Source organism: Nestor notabilis, unplaced genomic scaffold, assembly GCF_000696875.1.
Source record: "Nestor notabilis isolate BGI_N333 unplaced genomic scaffold, ASM69687v1 scaffold14162, whole genome shotgun sequence".
Lineage (NCBI taxonomy): Eukaryota > Metazoa > Chordata > Aves > Psittaciformes > Psittacidae > Nestor > Nestor notabilis.
In genome coordinates this window covers 474-16,618 of record NW_009917981.1, presented here as the reverse complement: position 1 = coordinate 16,618, position 16,145 = coordinate 474, and the positions used below count along the sequence as shown (strand labels likewise).

Below are 16,145 nucleotides of genomic sequence, written 5' to 3'. Positions count from 1 at the left end.
ATCTCATAATGAAGATATGTTTTCTTTAAAATCATATTTAAGACGTTGCTGTGAGGAATAATTGTAGGCATCTATAAAAGCTGCATAATAAAAATAAATATTTTCAGTCATTTACAACAAAATTAAGAAATATACATTTCACTTAAAGGTGTAACAATACTTTAATGGATTTCTTGTTTGTCACTGTACAGTCCTGAGCATGTTTTTGCAGGCGTAGTTTAGGTCACCAGTCTTCCCCCACGTCCACATGACATATGCCAGCTGGAAGAGAGCTTTTAATACTTCTGAGAAGCAGTATCTTAATTTAGCTTTGGTAATTATCTGTGCAACTGTATAAATCTTTGATTTGCTTTTCACACACCAAATAGATTAAGTCAGGCACTAGTGTTATTAGGATTCTTCCATCACTTTTTGACACTGATAAAGCAAACTGTCCGGAAGAGCAGAACAAGGCGATCTGAACCACAAAGCCAGCATCCCTGAGTGAGTACGACAGTGCAGCAGACAGGGCACAGATGGAAGTAGCTGGCATGCAAGTATTCCCTCATTACCTTAAAACAAGAAACCACAGAAAAATGTAAGTAATAATTAACAATAGCTATATTCTAGTTCACAGAAAATGTATCCTTTCCTCAAACTCCATTTCCACTATTCTTTACTACTCTTAACCCTGCTCCTCTAACATGCCACCAAAAATCATGCTTCATGCATGCAATCCCAGCTTCAGATTTCTTAAATAGCTTAATACCCTTTTTTCCTGTCCCGTCTTTGCTGTGCAGTTGTACCTTTGCATTCACATAGATTCCTGAGAAGGGCAAATAAAGTCCATAGGACAACACTCCTGTGTTTACTATGCTCCTAAACATTCCTTGCCTTAAACTGTAACACGCCTACTTCCATGTACTTGTTTTCTTGGGCAAATTACAGGTTGGAAGCAACCTTACAGTATGCTTTCACTCACCTATAACATCAACTATGCGGAGTTTCAGCTTCTGCTGAAGTGTATTCAGAGCTGCTGAAAAGGAATCTTGAGAAGATGACATTTTTATATTCTGTTTCACATCATTGGAAAGGGACAACCACAGCTTCCCAAAGTCTTCTGTAGTCATTTCCATTGGCCTAAAAATAAGTTTACCACAAAGTCATCTTAGCAAAATAAGATATATTATTCAGAATATATTCAGTATCCCAAAAAATAGATCTGGAAGCAACTGACAATAGAGAAAGCAGTAAGAAAATAAAGATTAGTTTACATAAAACCCTCTTCTTCCCAGCTTAACACTTTTTAAAGTTTGCATCCTTTGCTTTCCATTTCCAAGTTAAAATAAATAAAAAAATACATTAATCTATGTAAATGGAAGGCCAAAGAGAATGGCCTTGAGATATCTGCCCAATGAATGAGACAAAACAAGTTCAGTGAGAGGCAGGAAAACAAGGTGGATTTCATTATAAAACAGAAGCCTACTGGAAGAAGAATGCTCGCTTTTTCTACGTCTAAAATAAATGCAGTGTTCAAAAATGGAATTAATGAGCTTTCTTTTTCCCCTGCAAAAGTTGTCAGCCTTTTCATATAATGTATGGGTCTCTGTATTCAAAATCACTTATTTCAGTTTGACATGTTCATATTATGACATAGTTAAAACAGCATGCCCTTCTGCTCACTCAGTTCTGTTAGCCTCCTCAAAAACACATTCTGTATTTCAAGACTATTCTAACCTGCAGCTACTGTCAATATTCTCACTGGATTTGTACTTCTTCCTGGAACTTTGCCCCTTTTTGTTAAGTTTAGAAATAGCCATTTACTATCTTTATCCGTCATGTCCATTAGATTAAAATTAGCTGCTCAAGATGAAGCCTATTTTCGTAATACCCAAACATCCTGCCCTTGTCTAATACATTTGAGTACCTGCATTTTTAAGAACTACAGCTTATTTTATTTACCTGATGAAGTCCATCAAAGACAAAGTTACTGAAAAGTCAAGGTGCGTTTCCATCTCTGACTGGTAATTAACAGAGCCAGAAAGAATTCCCTGTGTACAGATTTTGTCCATCCACACGCATTTCTGGCAACGTTCCACACTTTTAGCTTCAATTACAGGAAACTGGTAGCTGGGACTCTCCAAAATCTATATAATTTTTTAAAAGGATATAGAATGTAAGTCTTGCTGTCAAGTTGTGTAAGTGGCTAAGATATAGCTACAGTATTGTGTAAATGCTTTTTATTTCAATTAATTTTTCTCAGACTATTTGGCAAGTGAGAGCTACCATTTCTCAGTACTCACTGAGGATAAATCAATCATTAACATCTACAAAAGTTCTATGAGAATTAAAACACTGGAGAAACCAATCTCTTTCTGACAGTTGGCTTCCCCTCTGCCCTCTGAATGATTGCTCAAGAAAGACCGAGAACTGATGACCAAGAATCTGATTTCCATAGTTCAGTCCCTAATATAAACTAATATACCAGAGCCCTAAATAAACTAACATACAACATTGCAACATACAGGCTTTCCAGGCTGCACAGGGAGGTGGTGGAGTCTCCCTCTCCAGAGACGTTCAAAATCCGCCTGGACGCATTCCTGTGCAACCTACTCTAGGTGGCCCTGCCTTGGCAGGCGGGTTGGACCAGATGATCTCCAGAGGTCCCATCCAACCCTAACAATTCTGTGACACCCCAAGCTATATGCTAAAAGCAAGAAGTTGAGAAATAATCCCTAATAACAAGGATAATTTCAAGATGACTCAGCATTCCCTAGCCTCTACAAACAAACTAGTAACACAGATTCTGTTAGAGTGATCTCTGTGGAATTTTAAGTGAATTACAAGCAAAATCTAGACATGACATGCCCACTTTCTATCAATGCCATGACAGGTTTGATTCAAGCAGAAACAGGAATGAAGAAGGCTTCATAACCTATTCCTTGTTCCTTGGTTGGTCAATTCCGTAGTTAAGTCAATTCTAGAAGAAACATTCTGCTTAATTCTCTTTATCCAGTTACCACTTGTAACTGTATCTACCACTTGTAATTCTGTGCTTCTTTCAGCAAAATCCATGGATAGGCACACCAATAGGCAATTACTAAATAGCTTTCCAATTATTTAAGTGAAGTTTCAATCAAGACTATTACATGCTTTTACCAACCAGTTAAATCCCAGATGCAGCCAGTGTTCAATAAAAAACTCACCAACTCCTCTCCATTACCAACTGAATGCATGAGAACAAGAATGTAATATGACTGATGTCCTTCAAAAAGTAAGCAAACAAACAAAACTTGAAGCAAGCTTACATAAATTTTATGTGAAGGAAGAAACTGCATCATATCTGCCTATCACGGATACAAATGAATGCACAAGCCTAACAGTCACACCTAGACAAAGTTACACACTGATTTCTTTGGCAAGTCCAGTCATACCATTCTGAGTACGACTGGTTAGGTTTGCATTCAGTCTTAAAGATCAGGAAGAAGCTGAATTCAGATCTGGAAAATCATACATATTTGCTATTATGCAGGGCAAGCTGTATTAAGGTGAATTAAAAAAGTGAGAAGCTAACTTTTATACCAAATGGCACTAACTGTAGTACTGAGGTTTCTTTCACTGCCCTTTAGGATGTTTGTAATAGCCATACCACAGATTTTATGGATATGCACTGGGAAAAAGGCATGGTTATTACATTAAACCAAATACTGCCCACTTAAACACAAGCAAAAAACAAGAAGATCCAAGTGAATATGAAACATAATGGAAACAAAGGTTCTTACCTGAAAATGTTCTGCTTCTTCAAACACTAAGTTCACAGCATTAAGTACAGCAGTGGTTTTATTTGAAACAAAAACAGTGAGCAATAGAGAGTCATCTGTCCACACCTTACATAAATACAGAGCTAAGGCATCGCTCTGACAGAGTTCCACTACTTCAGAGTGAGTGAGCTCTTCCAGCTCTTCTGGTAAGGAAGGGACTAATGGTGTTTTACTGGCACTTTCACATTGAGCACTTGGAGAAGGCTGAAAAATTTCAATATTACTATCAGCAAACAAAGATGACTGTGACAGCCTATTATCTGAAAGTCTCTCATCCAGCCCGGATTCTTTGAGTGACTGAGGCATTTCAAATGCTAAGTTATCTTCTACAATATCTGACGAACACAGGGAGGCTTTCCTTAACCTTGTGTGCAAACTTCCCTCAGAGTCTTCCACATTAATAGGTACTGTATCAAGTAAGGGACCGAAATCTGAAGCAGCACTATTTTCGAAGTCTGACACCTCCTCACTGTGTTGAATTTCATTTATCTTTGATTTTCTTTTGAACTTCTGAGTAGCTGTGTCCGCTTTGCCCATCTGGAAAGGAGAGAGATTAAAATACAACAAAAGGCTGGGCAAGTTTCTAGCAATCAGCTGTGTTACTGTTAACAGCACGAAACAGAGTGAGCAAGGACAAATGATGACTAAGGAATCAATTCAGATGACAAATACAAATAGATTCCAAACATTTTAACGGATCCAGTAATGGGCTTTTGCCATATTCCTTATAGGGTATTGGATTAGCCTGTAATGCCAGATCAAATCTAAGTTTTCCAAGAGGTAAACTAAAAGCTTCTATTAAAAAGCAAGCACAGGTAATTTTCTGCTTCAATCAGTGATGAAAGCCAAGACTTGAGCTGGCTAATATGACAATGCCAGTCTTAAACAGATTACCTAATGGTGAATTCTGTAATGTTCTGCATATTACCACACATAAATAAAAACTGGTCTTGACAAAGGGCATCAAACTCTAGCCTTACTGACGAATGCCAAAAAAGCTCTGCAATGCTGGGTCAAGGAATAGTTGTTAGAAAAAACAAAACTAATGCTTGAAGCACAACTTGTTAACAGGGAAGTTCTAGTCATTGAATCAGATCTGATCCAGAAGTTGCTTGTCAAGTAATATCCAACCCATTTCAGGTTCATAACAGATTATCAGATTACAGAAGTAATTTTCAATAGTTTTTCAATGACTTACAGGGGCTTTTTGCCTCCTTTTACCAAAATACTAATTTGATCTCCATTTGCATATCAGTATCTGTAATTGTAAATAAGGCAGTATCTAAACCTTAAACTGGGAAAGTCTCAAAAGAACCACTTACCAGACTGACACCAGCATTTGATCCTAGGCCAATAAACAAAGTTGATGCTAACTGCTGCTTTTCTTTCTCTTCTTCAGAGATGCTGGCAACTTGATCAGACCGCAATGCAGGAGGGTCACCCACCTGTCCTGCTGACAAGCCGCCACATGAAACAGTTTGTGGCTCTTTTTCTTTCCCTTCTTTGTTTTCTTTCTTTGGAAGATAGCCTTCTTTACCCCATAGCTTGCGTACTCCCTCAAGTTTCAGAGTACTTGTCCTACAAAGGTGAACAAAAAGCAGGATCAACCACATGAACATCACATTCATAAAAACATACCAACACTCTACTTCAAACATTATTCACAACTTTGGTACTTTGATAAACACAGTGAGTAGTGGAATATGTATTTTTGCATGTTCATGAAGTTCTACATTATTAATGTCCTTCACTACCTTTAGAACACCACACAAATGCAAACTTGGACTAGCCTACATGATCCTAAGTATAGACCTATACTAAGTCAGCATTAGATCCCTGCAGCCAGTCGTAGACTGTGTTTGTCAACTCCAGAGTTTCAGATTACATTTATTATGTATTTGAATAAGTGAATACACACAACATGGTCTGTGAATCTCTAAGTGTATTTAAACAGTCCTACTGCTGATTCCATAAAAATCATTTAAGTTAATGTAAGAGACTGAAAATTAGGAGAAACCTAGAAAGTATTTTTATTTCTTATGAAAAGTGTGCATGTTGTCAGACACCCTGAATTCTAGCAGAAGTTAGTTCAACACAGGCTAAATATTGTAAATCCTACACCTAAAACCCTCACTTAAATTTTCTTATACAAACTGATTAAAGAATCTGAAACAGCTTCCAAGATTTCCTGCACACCAATTTACCACAAAAATATAAATAAAGTTAATAATTTGTATGCTACTATGGATATGGAATTTATTTGTAGTATTCTAAAACTCAGAGTATCTTACACTGCAAGTCTTAGCTTTACTGTTTCCTTAAAAGGCCCATTATTGTAAGCCCATAAAAAGAAAGCATAGCCTCTAAGAAAAATAAAGAAGCCAGAGAAAAAATACTTAATCGTGTCATCATCAGGTAATCCTGTCCCAATTTTACTCCATTAACTATCAGTTAATTTGGAGTTTGTGAAGAAAGCAGAAAAACAGCCTAACCACATTAGCTCTTTTTCTAGTTATTTCCAAGAAGACGCCATCTGATCTTCTTACATGACACAGGTTTCCAACTTCAACTATTCTTTTTAGTTCCGTGTAACGAAGAAGCAAAGACACATGATACTGACAAGAACAGAACTTAAAGGTACTTCATTTCAAACACAAATTAACTTACTCTTTATGCCCTGTCTCAGCACTATTCACAGACGTATCAGAACCAAAAGATAAACCAGTGGGGGACTGTCTGCCGGTGATGCCAGACGAGGACACACTCGAAGCAAATGACAATCTGTAAGGTTCAAAATTCAGAGCTGCAAGACAGACAGAATCTTAAAATTACAAGAGGCATAAAAAGGTAAGAAAGAAATCTATTTTCTGAAAGTAGATACACTGTACAAGTGCGCTTCTCAGGCTTCCCATTCAGGATCCTCTACCCTCATACAAAATACACATTTCTTCTCTCAGGTAAGTTTTCTAGACAGGCAGAGCATTTGACTAAAATGTATTAATTTGATATTTGAATTTTCAATACTGAAATTAGACAGAAATAGTCACTTTACAGCATAACACTAAAACATCTGCCAGCGCTTATAGTATTTATAGACAGAAGTACTGTTTTGGATCTAAATAAATGAGCTTTTCCATGTCTTACGAGCCTAAATAACATTTTGAGTCCACAGCATTATGTCCATACATCATTGTCTGCTTTGCAAACATACTTGACACCGTGGGTGATAAATCATTTTCACTAAGACTTGCAAATCACGATTCAGAACCAGCCACTTTTGCTATGCTTTACAAATCAAACTGTAGTTTGAATAGTTTCTAAAAATGGGTTTGGACTAGAACATAAACAGCCATTGTTACGTATGAAGCAGAGCACAGACTCTCCTTTGCAGCCCTGGAGCTATCAAGGGTACAGTCCCTTTCCCTCATCTCCACCCCAGCCTTACACTTTCTTCTTCCCAGCAAAGTGAAGCAGCAAGGCAAAGCTGTTGGGCATCTGGGATGAGAGAAGTCTCCTAATAAAGGAGGAGGCAGTGCTAAGGAAGTGTCCTGTCCCATAAAGAAGCAAGAAGGAACAGAGATCCAAGGGGCTTTGTGATAAATAGCATCCACATAAAGACCCAATCCATAAATTTAGCTATCTATAATCAAAGAATTGCAATAAACTCAGTAGACTCCCCTTCTAGAATACTTATGAATATTCCACCTCACCTTTGTCTAACCTCCTAAAATATTTATGAGCTAGTGGAAGATGCTAATCAGTACTTGTTATTAGTGAGAAAAAACAGCAATTCATGACCTCGTTCCTACAATGGCTTCCCTGCAAAACAGTAACACTGCAACCACCAGAGTGCTAAAGGATGTACTTCAGCAGTAAAGACCACTAATTTCACTCTCGACACCTCTGTATGAAGTACTCAATCTGGTATACAACAGGTTACATCCCTCACTGGGTTTATGTGCATGCAAAACCAGCGTCGAATATTCAGTTTGAACATATCTGACCTTATTCAACATTTCTCCACCACGATTTTGAATTTTCTAGTAGCCTTAAAGTGGAGGTGGTAGATGTAATGCTTTCAATTTATAATTATCTCAGAAAAGCGTGAAGTTCTGCCAAGCTCCAGATGTAAGCAAATGGACAGTATTATTTATTGTATGCGTTAACCTGCACAGTCAAAATAATCTTTTAGAAATAACAACTTAATTGTAGATAATGCAGTGTACAAGACTCATTTTTCTAATTCCTTAACAGTAAAGCTGAGAATTGTTTTAGAAAAGCCTTCCAACCTCAAAGTGAGTTATTCAGAAGTGTCTAAGAGAAGTCCTTATGTGACGGGCTATGATGAAGTAAATGAGTATTTCTATGGGGGGAAAAGTCAAAATAAAAATAAGCAATATAGTTAAAGTTTTGGGGCATTTTTAAATAAATAAAAGCACACACTGCTGTCTTATCTGTCCCTCCACTAGGTAAAGAAATGTAAGATTTATGTTATGAAATAAATTCCAGTGGTTAATATTGCAAACTATTACTCCACAGTCAAGACTAAGTGCTCAGTATAGTAAAGTTAGGAACTCTTTGCTTTCACTTTAATAATCCCCATAAATTTCAAATCCCATAGAGATTGTAGTAAAACATTCTCATCTGCAGAACAGCAACCTATGATAAATGAACAGTTAACATACACCAGACAGACAAATGTGGAACTAAAGTAACTTGCACTTAGCTAAATCTACAGACAGGAGGTGGATTAAGATTAAGGTAACATTACTTTAAGAAATAGTGTTAACTATACATTTAGGATTGTTTGTTAACACTTATCAGGTAATTTACCAGCTATTTAATAAATGCAGTAAGGTAACACTCACCTTTTTCCTGAGAAAGTTTCTCCTCTTGTCTCTGGTGATGAGGCTTATATGGTGCTGCACCATGACCAAGTCCTTCAGCCACAAACCCATCCAGAAAAGATAAGGAAGCATCTACCTACACAGAATTATGGAAAGTGAGACATCAGGAGATAAGCCAACATACGAAATCATAATTTTGTTAAAAGCTACTCCAGCTTACTAACTAAACACCATGGTTCTTTACCTTTCAGTACAGAACATTAAGATTCATCACATATGCTTGAAAAAATATGTTTCTGAAAACTCACTGTAAGCAGACTAAAGTCTGGCACCACTCAGAACTGCCAAATACCATTCATTTTGAAAACAACTCTTTACCAAAATATCCAACTTCCCAAACTACAAAGAGGTTCATGAAGAACACACATTGCAGCTGTCTTACCACCATGTCACTGCAGCTAGCATCAAATGGAAGCAAGTTTTTCATCAGTGCTTTGTCCTCACACAGATTCTTCAATTCAAAGGCATATTGTCTCATGCAGGTATCTAGGGAGTTGCTGAATTCTTGGATTATTTCATCGACTGCTTTTGAACTGGAGGTACGTGATGCTATCTTGGTGACTGCAGCCATTATCCACACTTTAGTTTCAGAAGTAACAAAAGTCTTCTTGAGCAGGCTGTGTAGCTTTGTCAAAATAACCTCTGGATCAACATCTGTAACAAGGCTAGAATATTCCCCCAACACCTATTAACAAAGAACAGAAAAAACAGGCATTTAGTCACACAGAGCAGCACTTTCAGTTTGAAATTAGAATGTAGTACTAAATACCAACACAATAAAATCCACCTCACATTCAAAAAACTACTATTTAAACACGTTCTAAATTTATTTCTTTACCATTTTGTGGGATAAATGTCAAAGGCTTGAAATTCTGTATTTACCTCAGCAGACTCCAACTTACAGTTTCTTAAAAATCAAATAGGTGTACTCAAAAGAAAGCTAAAAATCTCCATTAGGCCATGACAAAACATGATCTGCTCATACTGCAGCCTCATCCTTGAGTGGAAGCTGATGCTCACCAATGTACCAGACAACTCTAGTATCACACTTGGCCAGTCACCTGCAAGGCTAAAAATCCATTTCACAATCACATCTGGCCTAATTCTGATGAAGTCAGAAAAGCTCTCAGCATGCAGCCAGATGCATGTGGCTGCTAAGCCATTCCAACAGTCACCTGCCTTAAAGGGAGAAAGTTAGGTTTTTCCACAAACCATGACTCGGGCATCAGAAGAGGTCACTAGAAATAGATTTTGGCATATTATCTTGACTTCAAGTAAAAACGGAATATTCCTGACTAAAAAGAAAACAGTTTAAAATATCTATTTAAAACATCACCACCTTTGACACTTTTCTCATGTCTGTGTATTCAATTTTGACCATGTGTCTGCCATACCCAACTCATAACTTGAAGGAATTTCTGTGGATACAGTGCATCTTCCTCTTCTAGTAATGCTAAGTAAGACTTTACTGCATACATCCGTAGCTTATCATCTTCTTTTCCATCATCAAATCCTAGATAGAAAACAATACACACTTTGCCTAAAATGCAAATAACACGTCCCATCAAATATTTCAACGTTCATTTTAAGAAAAAAAACAAGCCACATGATTAAGGAACACATTTTTCAGAGCATTCATGGAATTCCTCACCTTCAGCCAATAGCCTCAGAAAGTTGTTTGGGATATCAGTATGCACAAGATCACCTCCAACTGAAAACACTGCATTCATTGTTTGGATGAACCACTCATTGTTAGGGGCATATGTGTCCAGATGTTAAGGAATTAAGTGCTAAGGCATAACTTTTTCTTTCTTTTTTTAGCATGTTTCTCAGGGAAACGGATTTTCAACTATTAAGCTACCCATCTTGCTCCCCCCAATATACTGGAGGCCTCATGATCAAATATCAGCTCAATCTAACTGAAGGTGAATTATTCCTGTATCTTTTATAAAGTCTTTCCTGTAAACTTGATGAAAACTGGCAGTACATAGAAAAGTCTTAAGTTACTGCCCTGTTGAAAAAGTCTGCATGTGAACCTAACACTTATCCATTATGTGCTGTTTGCTGGCTTGTCCATCAATACATCTTAAGTTGTGCATTAATAAATGCTAGAGTGAAAAATGAGTTTAAGCAGAACTCACACAGTATGAAAAGACAAGGATTTAGCTCTAGAAACCTGTCCTACCATATTTTAAGTTCAGACTTGTTCTGTGCCAGCTTTCCAGCATAATCTGTTGAGTTCGTTTATCTAATATCACTTGATCAAGACAGAGAAGCTGTTCTTTTCATCAGTGTTTGTTTGTTTTACTGAAAAACAATAAACATATTTAAGTACTCCACAGAAAGCAACATTGCTTTTTTTGTATATATTTAAAATTTGATCAGCCTTTGCTAACTTTGGACACTAGCTTCTGCCTTCCCTCAAATAAAGCCTGAAAATGCACACTTACTGAATGGAGATTTTCAACAGTACAGAAATATTAGTAATATTTTGTATACTGCATGACAACACAGCTCTTTTTGTACATTACTCTGTGCCAAGCAGTGTACCAACAGGATGTTTGTACAGGTAGCTCTCCATTATAAAGAGTTTACAACTCAAATTATCAGACAAGAATACATACAGAAAATCGAGCAATGGCAAGTCTAACTTGAATGTCCACCACATGCCAAATCCCTAATCATCACTTCCATCTTTTTGGCATAGTTAAGAATCCTTTTATTTATAGAACTACAACTTACAGAATTATTTGATTTGGAAAAGACCTTTAAGATCGAGTCCAACTGCTAACGCAACACTGCGAAGTCCACCACTAAGCAATGTCTGTAAGTGCCACATCTACTCTTTGTTAAATACTTCTAGGATAAGTAACTATCTTTTCTATTTCTGAGTAATCTTTAAGGTTACCCTCTGGGTGAATTCCTTATGCCTTTTAAAACATATTCTAGAAGATACAACCACAAGTTCTATGAAAGTGTTTTATTCTTAAAGTCTATACACCAACGAAGAGTTCTGATAGGAACATAATTAAATAACACTCAGTGTAGCACTGAAGCATCCTCTCCATGCAGTGGTGTAAGACTTGAAAGCTTTAATTTAAAACCACAAGGTTTACATGCTAAACTCTACAGCCAAAATGAAATATTTTAAGTGCTATTACTTTCTCAGTGAAATACAGGAAATATTGTAGTCATTTTTGTATGCATTTTCTTTTGTGTCTTTCTTTTTGCATTTGAAAGAAAAGCATAGCTGTAACACTTCCTGCTTCAAAAGATTATGAAAGATGGCTTGAAAGGTACAAATGCTACATTTGCTTGAGCTCTGACTCCAAAGTTTCAGAAAAATAAAAGGATATTTCTCAGCTACTTCAGAAAAATAAAAGGATATTTCTCAGCTAGTTCTGCTATTTTGCCAACTAAGTTGATGATAGCATATTCTTCTTTGCTTTCTTTTAAGTAGTCAAGCATCTTCTGAACTATGACAATCACATTCTGTCCATTTGTAATTCTGTAGAGAAGCTCTAGAGTCTGAAAGAGAAAGTAAATGTATTTAATTGGCTCTGATGACAAAAAAGGAAGCAGGTAAACAGAAACACTGTAGTATGATGCGAAATTGAGCAACCAACTTTATTTGGCAAGTCTTAAAATGAAATACACTGCTTATCTACACAGCTTGTCACATTAATATTGTTTGTAACTGCTCTCACAATAGTTGAGACATAACATGCTTTTTACACTACTCATTTTAGAAAACTTATCACCCATCTTAAAAAATAACTTAATTCTGATGCTTAAAAATTCACTGACCTCCCTTTTAACAATGGGATCTGGATGGTCCAGACATTCAATTATTGTCATTTGGTGTTGAAGTGCCAGATTAGGATCCTGCTGGATAACATAGGTCAGAGCCTTTAAACCTAGAATACAAATGATTGGAAGTGATATAAGAAAATATATGCTACCATGACCAAACTAAAAACATCTTAATGAAATCAGGTATCCTTACCTAAGTATTTCAAATTAATTTTGGGTGACAAAACAAATTTTCCAATGCACTTGGCAGCCTTTTCAAGTAGTTCAGAATTGGGATAAATAGTATAAATTGTTTGGACACATTCAGACAAGATAGCTGCAGAGGGGGAAAGACACATAATTAATGTGTATTAAATACTTCTATAATGCAAAACTTTTGAACGAGCAAACTCACTGGTTGTATCAAGGATTTGCAGTGCTGTCCCACCCCCAATGCATTTAACTGCAGAGTACCTACTGATTCAAGTAAAAATAGGATGAAAGACTATCTTCTTTAGCATATACGTATTTCTTATTAGCTTTTGCCACTATGCATAAAACTTTGTCTTTAAAGTTCTTCCAACCTCAAAATCTCCTATAGTTGCTCAAGGGATTGGGACAGTCTGTAGAAAGGCAACACGCAACTATTTGAGACAAAACATTTTTCAATAATGCATGAATAATACTCCAATAATCAAAAGCTGCACTGTACAGCAATATATTCTTTTACAATTTACTAGTTGGGCACTTAAGAATTCAGTTGTTTATTACGAATATATTTTCAAATTGTAAGTATTTCAGCACAAACTACTCACATTTTCAATCTTCCCCCAAATACCAATAATTATATAAAAGAACCTCACCCACCATATGTAATATTATGATTTATCTCTGCTCTTCTTAAAGATTCATCTAGGACATCATACATCAATTCACTCGTCCTGTTTAACAAGAAAAAAGAAACTATTTGCAGCACTAACACACATGTAGTCTTGTATTTCCAAACATTTCAAATGCTAATCCTGAAATCTGTAACACATTATTCATATCCCCAGACTTGCTTTAACATGGAAGAGCTCCATACATGTTTCTAAATGGCATCTAACAAGATGTTTGCAGCTTTCAAAAGAAACATTTACTGTATCACAAGAATAAAAACACTTCCCTCACTACTTGTATGAAAATAAAACATCAAAAGGAAAAGGATCACAGACAACTAGGTTGTCACAAAGCAACATCACTTTTTAAAGTATCTTCACTCTAGATTTTGACAGAGTTGTTTGGTAACCCAGTAACAGAAGTCCCAGCAAAAAAAGTGTTTCAAGCATATCCCACAATAACCAATTGTTTATTCAATCCAGAAGTGAAGAAACTAATATTGCAGTTTAAAAAGTATCTGCCCACTGTGTTGGTTAATAATAGATGTATAAGCTGTCAAACAGTGAAATTCTCTTACAAAAAAACCAAACAACAAAACAAGCAACAAACCAAAAAACAACAAGCTGTCTATGAGGTACAGGTCATGACTGTATTCTTTGTACCTTCAAAATAGTAATTACAGTGAAAGATCTGGTTACCTTGCATCATCTCTTCCTAATAGCCTCAATATTCTTAAAAGCTGAATTTGTAACCATGGCGCTGGCACACTATGATAGTTGAAATCAATAGGGAGCTTTCCTCCCACTACCTGCTTCAGAATGGTTACAAAACTCCCAGTCAAGTCCTTGTATCCAGATGAGTTTTCCTACGTAATGAAAAAGAAACATAATTCAAATATTTTGAAGCCACACCACGAAAGTAAAAATAATCCACAACTTGAGTAAGATCAAAATACCTACTCCGAGGTTTCATGTCTTTAAATCAAACTTCTGCTCTCATCCCCCAACACCTTCACTTTACACCAATGCTATTTTCACACACATTTGCAATGGGAGTGAAATGTAACTTGAAGGAAACACTAAAAAAAAATTTACAAGCAAATTTCAGCAACCCCTTTAAAACACAGTAGAAGTTACATCCTCTAGCTAAGGATACCAATGATACTGAACATCCGGATCATGCAAAGCTAAATGGAAAGCTAGCACAGACATAACACATATCCATGATCACATAAATTAACTCTTCTAACTATTACAAGCTTTTTTCTGCAAAACTTCTGTGCAGTACCCTGTGTATTGAAAATTACAGATATATTTATATATAAATAGCTCCTAAGTTCAGTTGTGCTTCCAATTCTTTACCTACCTTAATCATTTGAAGATAAATATGCAAAGAAGCAGCCATGACTCCAGCATCCCTGTCACATAAGGCTTTCCGGAACTTATCATGAATATGCTGAACTTGGTTAGGAGCAATGAGATAGAATTTATATAAAGCTTGAACAGCTTTTCTTCGGATAATTTCCCTGAAGAGAAATAAGATTTACACAAAACAAAATGAAGCTGCTTGTGCATTTTAAGTACTTGACTTAACAAAACAGCTTGCACTTGCTATTTCTACAGCAGTGTAATATTATGTGTTCAGCCATCAGAACACCGTGATTTGGAGAGAAGCAAGAACCCATGTTTTACACGTTTGATAACAAATGACGTGGCAAATAATATCTAAGTGAGGAAGTGACAAAGCAAAATTAGAAGAATAATAGGGCTTGATGCAGATTGACAAATCAAAAGAATGGCCAACAAATAAACAATGAAATTGGCCACTGCTAATCTGCTGTGGTCATGTGCAGCTCCAAAAAAAAAACCTGTCTAGGAGTTACCGAGTCAGCTCATTTTGCAGTTCCCTTCAGAATCAACACCACACTTACAATGTTATCCTCTGTGTATGGGATATTATGAATTAAAAATCAATCAACTCAAAGGTATTGATATCTGCAGATATTTCTATCAACAAAGTTTCTATAAAGAGCTTTATTAAAAAAAGTATCAGTGAAGTACTTCAAGAATCCCAATCTGTTTCTCCACTCAGTCTGTAAACACTTGTTCATCCACCTATTTCCAGCAGGTAAATTCAATTACATTTACCTATTAAAACTGGTTATGAAAAAAGCTAATACCTGTCCAATACTCAGTCAAGACTGCAAATAAATGAGAAAAGAATCCAAGGAAAAAAAAAAAAAACCTACAAGAGGAACAAGTTCTGAAGGTAATGATTAGAAAAAACAACTCAGAAAAACATCAGTTTCCTAAAAAAATACCTACAGAATTAAGTCATTCAACTGTACAAGATCACTTGAATTTCTGTAAATGAGTACATACTTTGAATGCTGGAGCTTGTCTTCTATTAGGGGAAGAACTGCTGGAATCATCTCCCGTGGAAAGATCTGGCTGACAACGGTTAATGCCATGCAGACCTCTACTAGATTAGTGCTCTGTAAGTCCTGTTACAATCAGTGAAATAAGACAGTAATACAGAAGGTTACGCCTCTGAAACATTATTAGGTAACAGATTTTAAGTCACTCCAAAGCATATTTCCATTTTCTATCAAAATTAGCAAAAGAACTCAAAGTTACAAACAGGCAATTGCTGTCAGCTAAAAGCAGAAGTTTATATTGAAATATGCATGTATGGCTCCTCCCGCAGTTGAGAATGTATATAATCAGTACATTTTAAAAAGGGTATTTTAGGGTGTATCTCCTTAAAA

The 16,145-nt window shown here is 36.2% G+C and overlaps 1 protein-coding gene across 1 annotated transcript; it reads right to left on the bottom strand.

Moving 5' to 3' along the window:
- Nucleotides 1-314: 314 nt before the first annotated feature.
- AP4E1 (adaptor-related protein complex 4, epsilon 1 subunit) lies at nucleotides 315-15,884 on the bottom strand (the record flags this gene model as incomplete). The annotated part of the gene is made up of 17 exons (XM_010009497.1): nucleotides 315-551; nucleotides 962-1,119; nucleotides 1,942-2,126; nucleotides 3,762-4,337; nucleotides 5,123-5,378; nucleotides 6,468-6,603; nucleotides 8,669-8,783; nucleotides 9,090-9,392; nucleotides 10,102-10,220; nucleotides 10,359-10,471; nucleotides 12,096-12,235; nucleotides 12,515-12,624; nucleotides 12,714-12,836; nucleotides 13,367-13,440; nucleotides 14,077-14,243; nucleotides 14,744-14,903; nucleotides 15,760-15,884. Coding segments are annotated over 17 exons (3,021 nt in total), but the record flags the coding sequence as incomplete, so codon positions are not given.
- Between the last annotated feature and the right edge of the window lie 261 nt (nucleotides 15,885-16,145).